The sequence below is a fragment of the Geotrypetes seraphini genome, chromosome 16 (genome assembly GCF_902459505.1).
Source record: "Geotrypetes seraphini chromosome 16, aGeoSer1.1, whole genome shotgun sequence".
NCBI lineage: Eukaryota > Metazoa > Chordata > Amphibia > Gymnophiona > Dermophiidae > Geotrypetes > Geotrypetes seraphini.
This window is the reverse complement of record NC_047099.1, coordinates 33,868,958-33,879,127: the sequence shown is the minus strand read 5'-3', so window position 1 is coordinate 33,879,127 and position 10,170 is coordinate 33,868,958. Positions and strand designations below refer to the sequence as shown.

Sequence of the window (10,170 nt, the reverse complement as noted above, 5' to 3'; positions counted from 1 at the left end):
AGGTCCGGAGTTGCCCACCCATGGACTAGCCATAGCACAGGATCTCAAAGTCCCTCCTTGAGGGCCGCAATCTAGTCGGGTTTTCAGGATTTCCCCAATGAATATGCATGAGATCTATTTGCATGCGCTGCTTTCAATGCATCTGGATTCTGGCCTTCAAGGACCGGAGTTGCCCATGCCTGGGTTAGGGGGATCTATTTCAGTTTTTGTCTGCATTTTTTTTTTTTTGAAGAAGGAAGAAAGAATATAGAAAGATAATCAGAAATGATACACATGCCTTCCAACAGCTTTGCAAATTATTTTATTTGTTAAAGGAATATATTTATATTTTTAAACATTTTTAACTTGAATATACGTTTACACAGATGTGCTGCAAAATTTAAAAAACAAAAGTCTGCTTCAGAACTCTGGGCCTTGGTGTCAAGATATGCAACAGAAGGAAGTGTGTTGGGGTTCTGGGCTAGGGGCATGCAGCCTGAAAGATTTCATCTCATTTTACCCCTCCTCCCTTTTTTTTTTTTTTTACAAAACCGTGCATGAGGTGTTTAGCGCTGGCCTGCTCGCTGAAAACTCTGCGCTGCTCCGACGCTCATAGGAAGTCTATGACCATCAGAGCGGCGCAGAGCATTCAGCTCATCGGCCAATGCTAAAAACCTCTTACGTGGTTTTGTAAAAAAAAGGGGGAAGGATGTTAATTTCCTATGTTGTTTCCAAGAACGTTCGTTTTTTGGGGTGAAATGCTCCACTCTTCGTGGAGAGCAGACTTTTGGAAGAACACACACACTTTTTGGAAAAAAAATGCGCACTATTCACAACACAACAAAAAGCCCCTGACATATCATGTTTTGGTTTTTTTCCCTGGCATTTTGTGTTTGGGAACAACACGGGAGAGGTTGACATTTCAAGCAAACACACATTTCTAACGTTTGCAGTGCTGTCTTTTCCTAGGTGGGATTGTTGAAGTCTGATTTAGGGCCTAGTTCTGACAATAGCATGCCAGCAGGTGGAATATAATCTCAGCCTCTCGGTGTAGGGCCTGAGGGTGTTTATTTGCAGGGAGCTCTGTTCTTGAGCTGACACCAGGACTGGAACATTCTCTCTCTCTCTCCCAGAGAGAACTGAAACCACTAAATTATCACATGCATGAATATCAGTTTCATTTCTACTAAGAGTGAAAAGCCGCCTCCTTTATTAAAATTGAGTCTGATGTACCAAAATTTCTCCTAGGACAAGCAGGATGAGTCAGCCACATATGGGGTGTTGTCCCAACAGCTCCCAATTTGCGGATAAGCTCTCCAATAGCTCAGAGAGATTTTTTTTTTTTTCTCTGAGCACGTGCAGTGCCCGGGCCCCCAGATGGTACCTTAGACCTAGGGTTACCGTATTTTGAAACACCACAACCCAGACACAAGGTACCACTTAATTCTGCCTCCAGCCCTGTCCCCCCACAAAGCCTCGGCTCTTCTTCCCCCAACCTCCGGGCCGTGTCTGGAGGACCTCGAGCATGCGTGGATGTGTATGACATCATCTGTGCATGCTCAGAGGCCCTCCAGATGCAGCCAGAGCTCATGGGGGCTTTCGAAAACCCCGTATCAACTGCCGGGTTTTGGAAAGTCCATCTGGGCACCTGGCCAGTCCTCTAAAAAAAGTGAAGGATCCCTAGCCAGCTACTATAGCTGGGTCACGGTGTATATGAAGAAACTCCATCTTAGATCAGTGGGTTGTAATACATAAAACAACAACCTGTGACTCCATTTTTATTGCTCTGAGATATCACTATTGCATGCAGGCCTGTTCTATGTATCTATCTTGGTACCAGTCACGGCCAGGGGGCAACAGGATGCTGCTGTTAGCTAGCTTTGATGTATAGACTATAGGATGGATTTATGGCTTTGTTTTTCTCTCTGCTCTTACCTTTTTGGCCAGAGCTGGTTATACCAGTTTAGACTGGATAGGACCCTATATAACCTTTGTGTCCGAGACTCTCGGGGTCCTCTGTTTTATACAGCTAGTTCTGTTCAGAGGTCCAGCATATATGCTTATAATAAAAGCCTTTTTTTATACATCTCCTCAGTCTCTGGCTCAAGTCTCTGAACTACTGATGGAGGGCCTAATCCAAAAAGGCACCTTCAAAAAGGACATGTCCGGGTTTTCCTGGCTATCTGGTCAAGCGCAAATGGGCTCCAGACTCGGCCCCAATCTCAACAGCTTTTCAAAACCCGGCAAAGTGCCGGGTTTTGGAAAGCCGTTCGGACACCTGAACAGTCCTTTAAAAAGAGGACATGGCCGGGTACATCTGGACGCCTGGTAACCCTATATTACATTACATTACATTAGTGATTTCTATTCCGTCGTTACCTTGCGGTTCAAGGCGGATTACATCCAAACTAAAAGAAGAATTACATTCAAAATTTGAAGGAATAGAATAAGCGATGACTTAAAATTTTTAAGGTAATAAAAATGTCGGGTAAAAGAGTTACCAACGGGAAGTAGAAGTCTTTAGGAGATAGGAATAGGGTAAATTATGGGTTTTTAGATAACGTTTGGTAAATAGAAGAATATTAGAGAGTACTAAGGGTATAGAGAGTGATGGATGTTGGGTTGGGATTGGTCGTGCTGGATAGGTTTTATGTGTTTTTTGAAGAGTATGGTTTTAATATCTCTCTTGAAGGTTTTGTAGTTTGTAGTCGAAGATAACAGAGTGGTGATTTGTCTGTCCAGTTTAGCTGCTTTGGAGGCTATTAAGCTGTCATAAAGTTTTTTTCGTTTGACATATGTAGCTATATATGTAGCTGTCCCAAGCTTTCCTGAATTCAGACACAGTCTTGGTCTCCATAACCTCCACTGGGAGACTATTCCATGAGTTCACCAACCTTTCCTTGAACAACATTTCCTCAGGTTACCCCCGAGTCTGTCCTCTTTCCCCTTCACCCTATCTCCCTCATTTCCGAGTTTCCTTTCCATCGAAAGAGATTCGCCATGGAGGTATTGGGGGTTGAGTGTCTGGGGGCCCACTTGAGTCACAAGGATGGTTTTTTTTGGGGGGAGGGGGAATCTTACACTCCCGCGTTGCATCTTTACACCAGCCTTGAGCTAGCATAACGATTTAGCACTGCAAAGTGATAAAAAAATCTGTGCATCAGTTTTGCATACCCACACACCACAGGTATCCCGGCAGTTGTATGATCATTGTTCCACACTAATCTTTCTTCCTGCAACAGGAGTAAGAGAAGCCCAGGAAAATCAAATGTAAATAATTGCACTAATGGGTAGCACGGGTTATTTCGTTGGCTTCTATGAGTTACTGTGAGCACATCGTGAAGCGCCAGAAACTTTGTTGAAGGATTGAGTGGGGGGGGGTGTGCAAGGGGGAGGCCTTCCTCCTCTCCGCCCCTGCCCACCCCTCCCCCCTGCCACGCGCGCGGCCCTTCCCCGTAATCTTTTTAACTTTGGCGCGAGCAGCGACGGACTTGCCGCCCGCGTCGGCTTCGGCGTTGTCCGGGAGGAAGTCGGAGAGAGTTCCGAAGCCGACGCGGACGGCAGGTTCGTCGCTGCTCGCGCCGAAGTTCCATAATAATAACGGTTTATATGCTGCAGGGCCGTGAAGTTCTATGCGGTTTACAATGGTTAAAAAGGCACGCGGAGAACAGGGAGGGGGCGCCACCTGCCCCCACACCGGTCACCCTCACTACACCACTGATTGAAGCAAAAAAGGGTTCTGTGTAATACAAAGCTGCCAGGCTGGGGATGGACAGTGGCCATTAGCCCCATTGCTACTACATATAAACTTGACTCATGAGTGGGACGGTGGTGGTCTGAGTAGTGATCACAGTGGAGCTCCTCCTTCTCTTGATCTCTCTTGCCATCTGGCACCAGGTGCACGAATAACAGCAGCAGACGGTACAGCAGTCTGAGAATATGGAGCCCTGAGGAGTGAAGAAAAGGCTGTTAGTAGGTGTCTGAATTATGGTACGCCGAAAATTGCACGCAGGACAAAAGCACGCGCTGACTTGAGCTGCTGCAGCGGTCTCCAACTCAAACCCTTTGCAGGGCCACATTTTGGATTTGTCGGTACTTGGAGGGCCGCAGAAAAAAATAGTTAATGTCTTATTAAAGAAATGGCAATTTTGCATGAGGTCAAACTCTTTATAGTTTCTAAATCTTTCCTTTTGGCTAAGTCTTAATAATAATATTGTAATTTATAGCTAAAGAGACATACAATCAAGAAACGGTTTTATTTTACTTTTGTGATTATGATAAACATACCGAGGGCCTCAAAATAGGACCTGGCGGGCCGCGGGTTTGAGACCACTGAGTTAAGGGGAACAGCTAATCTGCTGGCTGGGTTGGAGGGCCATTGTGACATCACTGATGAGGTTGGCTCTTATTGGTGGAATGAGGCATTATGACATCACAATCTCAGCTCTGCTTCCCAAAGACAAACAGGATGTCATAGTTACAGTTAAGCCAGTGGTCTCCAACTCCAACCCTTTGCAGGGCCACGTTTTGGATTTGTAGGTACTTGGGAGGGCCTCAGAAAAAAATAGTTAATGTCTTATTAGAGAAATGACAACTTTGCAAGATCCAAAATGCGGATTATCTGAAATTAGTTTCTAGATCTTTCCTTAATTGCGTCTGATAATTTCAGCTATGCACAGCAGAAAGCAGTGCAACATGCAGAAAGTGAAAAACCGTCAAAGTATCAACTGCAAGAGACAAGATTTTGGACCAACTATTTTGAGGCCCTCGGTTTTATAAAGGATGATTGATTCTTTACGGAAAACTTGTGCCTTAAGCGTCCTCCAGCACCGGACACACGCACAAGCTGCACTGTCTCCAGTGGTTACCTTACGTTCTGGAACGCTGCCCGCCTCACCCGATTGTGAGGTGGAGTGGAGAGGACAATCGCGTACACAGGAAAGCGCTGGCGTGAGGTTACAGCAGTGAGGCGGGTAATGTTCCAGGACACGACCGCCCGACACTTGAGGCACAGGTTTTCCATAGAGTCATTCTTTATAATACCGAGGGCCTCAAAATAGTACCTGGCGGGCCGCGAGTTTGAGACCACTGAGCTGCTGTGAATGTGCCCTCGATGATGACAATTAGGGCCCTCCCCGGTGCATCAAGGCCCTGATTGGCTCAGGCCCCTCCCAAGGGACGGGCCCTGAATAGTCTGAGCCAATCAGGGCCTTCCAGATACCGTAACATTAGATACCAAGTGAATCTCTTCCTAGGTAGGACCAGAGCTGCCAAAGGAACCCGCCCCCCCCCCCCCCACTCTACTCTGGTTCCACCCCTTGACTCACCAAAATGTGGCAGCTGCTGCACCGGCAGCCCACTTCCCTCTCCAGCAGTAGGAGACGCCTTAATCAGATGTCATCTTCTGCTGTCGTTTCCAGTCTTGCGATAAGGGCTGTGAGCTTTTGCACCTCGAGACTGGTCTCCCAGTAGCAGGAGGTGACATCTGATTAATGCTGCACCTCCTGCTGCCAAAAGAGGGGGAAGGTTGCTGAGTGGGAGTTCTGGGTTCCCAAGTGGGAGTGTTGGAGAATGACCAACGGGAGCGGGAGTCGCCTGCTGAATGCGGGAGACTTGGCAGGTCTATAGGATAGAGTTTCTTGTTTATTGAGATCTTCTAGACTGCTACTAATGACTGGGTGGTTTACACGAGCTTCTATAATGCTGTTAAGGCACGTGAGCTTCGGTAATGATGATACGATACATGAGGTACAATTTATGAGCGTCTATAATGTTGTTGATTTAGTTAGAAGAAGCAGGGATGCACCTCCCAGTGTGGGATAGAGCTGCAGGGGTGAGAGAGAGAGAACCCTTCGCCTAATGTAATGGAGATGAGAGGAGGGAGTAGGGTTACCAGATTTCTTCACCACAAAAAGAGAACACATGGCTAGGGTTACCAGGATTTTCCAAAAGGAAGATCTGGCAACCCTACACATGGCCCCGCACCATTCCACCCTGGCCCTGCCCCCTCATCTCCTTTCCCAAGCTGGGGGCTGTGTCTAGAGGGCCTCCGAGCGTGCGCAGATGCGATGATGTCTCATGTCACTGAGTCACATCCGCCCTCCAGATGCGACCCTGAGCTTGGGAAACCGGGACTAACTACCAGACTTTGAAAATCCGTCCAGGCACCAGACAGTCCTTTAAAAAGAGGACATGTCCGGTTTTCCCCAGACATCTGGTAACCCTAGGAAGGAGTACAGCTCCCTCCTAGTGCTAGACAGAAGGGATAGCCCATAGAGGTAGGGTTACCAGACGTCAGCCTTTAGAGGACATCTCCGGGGGTCTGGAAGGCTTTTCAAAACCCGGCATGCGCGGACTTCCTCTCTGCCTGACAAGAGCAGGCAGGGGTGGGTGTAACTAGGCGTGCTTGGGGGAAAGGAAAATCTGGCAACCCTACATAGAGGGGGGATGGACAGTGAGAACTCATCTCCTACTGAGGGACAGCAAGGGAATCCATTGAGGCGAGAGGGAGAGAGTGCCCGTCCTCTCAATACAGAACCGAAGGGGGACTTCTGCAGGGGAATGAGAAGGATAGTACCCTTCTCCAGTGTACGTTGAGGTCCAGGGCTACTACAAGGGCAAGCTTTTGCACTTACTGGAATTTTGTATCTCTCCCGGACAGAAGCCCGCATGGCCAGAGACACCCCTCCGCAGTTCTCCAGGAGGGGGAGGCACAGACACTCTCCAAACTCATCCACAGTTCTGCACATGAAGCAGGGAAAGCACCACAATGCGCAACAACCTGAAAAGATACAACCCTCCGGTTGGCGTATGTCTGGCATCCTGTGAACTCCACTGCCATTCCACCCTCCCCTCCGGTCCTGAATACTCACAAATGCCACAGTCTTCACAGCAATCCGTGAGGCCTGTGCCCCAATCAGAACCTTGAGTCACACTCACTATCTGGGTCGTCATGGCCTGGGGTTGCACCAATATGGCTGCCATGTTCACCTGCAAAGTAGGAAGAGAGGTCAATGTACACAGAGGCTGTGCTGCCTCCATTATGTTATAATTCGGAGGTACGCTGTTCTGTACAGAGACACGAGGATAGTAATTGTGTAATAGATTGACTAGGCATAGGGTTATCATATTTTCTTCTGCAAAACCCCCCCCAGACACATGACCCTGTCCCATTCCACGTCCAGCCCCGCCCCCCACACACAGCCTCCTCTCTTCCCCGATGAGCTCCAGCCGCGCCTGGAGGGTCTGGAGCATGCGTGGATGTGGCTGATGTCCTCTGCACATGCTCAGAGGCCCTCCAGATGTGGCCGGAGCTCGTTGGGGGCTTTCCAAAACCACAGACAAACTGCCGGGTTTTGGAAAGTCCGTCCGGGAACTCAGACACGTCTGGGTTTTCCCGGACATCCGGTACCCCGATCTAGGCTGGGGTTATATTCAAAAACTTTCACCAAGAATAAGAAGTTTAGTTCTCAATGATTTACGATGAAACTTAGGTTTTCTAATAACATTCCAGGTTTTTATTTTATTTTTTTTACTTTTGTCAACTTTCATTCGGGGTGGGGGATTTCATTTGGAGGGAAAGAGGGCGTAGAAAAAAAATGGATTAGTTTATATGGAAATTTAAGTTGGAAGGATGATATAAATTTGTATGAATTATTATTATTATGATTCTTATTGTAATGAATGTATTTTTTAACTATATTATTGTATTTCTTACTTGATTCTTCCAATAAATTGATATAAATTAAATACTATCATTCCTCCAAACATTTTATATGATAAACCCTAGTTCCCCCTTTCACCCCCTTCCCTTTCTTTCCTTCCTCCCTCCCCTATTATTGTACATTGCTTTGCAATGCTGAAAAAAGCGATTTTTATCAAATTTTAAAATAAACTTGGAAACTTGGCATTTGACATACCGCATTGGTAAAAACATTTATGCGGTTTACATGTGGTATAAAATTCAATTAAATAAAATCTGAAGGGAGCCAAGGCCGGCACAAGCAACAAGTGGAAGATGGTACGCGCGGTGGGGGAGGCAGAGAGGAGAAGAGATGGGCACCCCTGCAAAGACCGCATCTGGGCCAGTCCACCCCCCTGCCCACCCTTACTATTCCACTGTCACCACTGAGATTCTTTGGCCTTTTTCTTTAATTTTCTAAACTATGCAGCGCAGTGTTCCCCCGCGCATTCATAGTTCGCGAATCGTGGACTCGCTCATTCGCAGTCTGCTTCGACCGCCTCTTCCTGTAGTAAAGTCGGGCTACACCAATCAGGAGCTGCGTGTCAAAGCAGCTTCTGATTGGTGTAGCCCGACTTTACTACAGGAAGAGGCGGTCGGAACAGACCGCGAGTGATTTTCTTCACCCGCCAGCGCTCCAGCTGCCCTCTCCTGCCTCTCCAGCTGCCCTCTCCTGCCACCCCTACATTTTTTTTAAAAAAAATTTACGGCGTTTCCTGCAACAGAACCCCCGCGAATTTCAGGGGAGTACTGTATAAATAAATTGTTATGTTTTGTCATTTCTCTAACTTACAGTGGATCATTAGGAAGTCAGTCAAAACTTATCTCTTTGACAAATTTCTCTGACTCCACTTCTGCCTTGATGTATCCTAAAAGCACTTCCAGATAAATTTGATTCATCTTTTGTCCTAATTCTTCTGCGAGGCAGGCTTTCAATTTCTCTCTGTACAAAAGATAACTCGATTCTAGTTTAAGACCTAGTGGGACCAAAGGCGCTTTATCAAATTTCAATCGATCTCGTGTGAAAACCCAAATTTCAGCTCTTTCACTGATAGGAATAAGTCAAGGCTCAGCTTCTGATCTGAGAACTCCATTGGAGAATTGGAAGTCACCCTCTTTGAAAGATATACACTTCTCCCTCCGCATTCGCTGTGCTAGGGGATTAACAGAACTGCAAATGCAGAAAAACCACAAATAACTTTTTCACATGTCATTCGCTGTTTTCTATTAAAAACTACCGTGAATATGGTGAAACCGCGAATAACCCGGTGGGAGACCTGGCCTGTGCCTGAAGGAGAGACAAAACACGGTGAAGAAAGTGCCGGGAATTGGCGGTTTTCTCTGTAAGAGCTTGGAGTCAGCGATTTCTCTATGCAAGCTGATGTAATTTTGGGGGGGAGGAGCCAGCAAGGTAAAAACCGCAATTGCTGAGACTGCGAATACGGAGGGAGAAGTGTATTGGATCTGTTCCGTGCAGGATTTTATATACAAAAGGAACATTTTTACGCACCTGCATATCCTTGTGGGGCTCGTTTTAAGAAGCGTTTTTTAAAAAATAATTTGGGGGCATTTCATTGCTGAAAGCTGCGTGTTTCCCTTTCGTTCTGCAGACGGCATCCTACTTTCTCCGGCCATTGCTATCTCATTTAAGCCTTTTGCATCTACTGGCTGGCAACCCCTTTGGTATCAAATTAAGAACCACGTGGACCGCCCTGTCCAAACCTCTCCTGCGTCGATGCATGCCATAATTATAGCATTTCAACTTTCATCTTCCTATCCCTAAATCTTCTTCAGACCGTGGGATCTGGCTTGGGGGTGGGGGCTATCCCTGCGGTACAGTAAAGCCTCGATTTGCGAGCATAATTCGTTCCGAAACCATGCTTGTAATCCAAAGCGCTCGTATATCAAACCAAATTTCCCCTCAGGAAATAATGGAAACTCAGACGATTCGTTCCGCAATCCAGAAACTTGAATACAAATTCTACATGTGCTCGTATTGCAAAATTCTGCTCGTTTAGAACAGTCACTACACTCCCGCCGTGTCAGAGAGAGAAGAACCATCGGCTCAGCTGTGATGTGTGTCTACTGTATGCACTTGTATTGCAAGACTTTGCTTGTATTTCAAGTTAAAATTTAATCAAATGTTTTGCTTGTCTTGCAAACCAAGTTACTTGCAGTCCAAGGATTTACTGTATCTGCTTCCTCGCCCTCTCACCCATCCACACACACACACTCACCTCACTCGGGTCCCTTATTCTTGCAACTCTACCGTTGGAGAGAATGAGAGAGCAGTAATGTTTCCTGGACAAGATTTCCGTGTCTCCGTCTCCTGTTTCGCTCTTACCCGATGCGTTTGAGAGGGGAGGGGAGGGGAGGGGAGGGGGGGTTTCTTGCCAGGAAGAGAGTATGGTGCAGTGGCTAGAGCTGTTGCCTCCGCACCCTGAGGTTGT

General features: G+C 46.9%; 1 protein-coding gene across 1 annotated transcript; it reads right to left on the bottom strand.

Annotated features, from left to right (window-relative positions):
- Positions 1 to 285: 285 nt before the first annotated feature.
- LOC117350875 (cornifelin-like) lies at positions 286 to 9,353 on the bottom strand. Its single transcript, XM_033925571.1, has 4 exons — positions 9,231 to 9,353; positions 6,852 to 6,969; positions 6,615 to 6,760; positions 286 to 3,926 (listed from the first exon to the last, which is right to left on the bottom strand). Exons 1-4 carry the CDS (start codon positions 9,234 to 9,236, stop codon positions 3,777 to 3,779), a joined length of 420 nt encoding a protein of 139 aa, XP_033781462.1. The 5' UTR covers positions 9,237 to 9,353; the 3' UTR covers positions 286 to 3,776.
- Positions 9,354 to 10,170: the final 817 nt, after the last annotated feature.

Excerpts from the sequence above, each read along its gene's own strand:
- LOC117350875 (XM_033925571.1), bottom strand. Across the intron at positions 6,761-6,851 it reads CTGTGAAGACTGTGGCATTT|GTTGTTGCGCATTGTGGTGC; the intron begins GTGAGTATTCAG and ends GTATCTTTTCAG. Across the intron at positions 3,927-6,614 it reads GGGAGAGATACAAAATTCCA|GGCTCCATATTCTCAGACTG; the intron begins GTAAGTGCAAAA and ends TTCACTCCTCAG.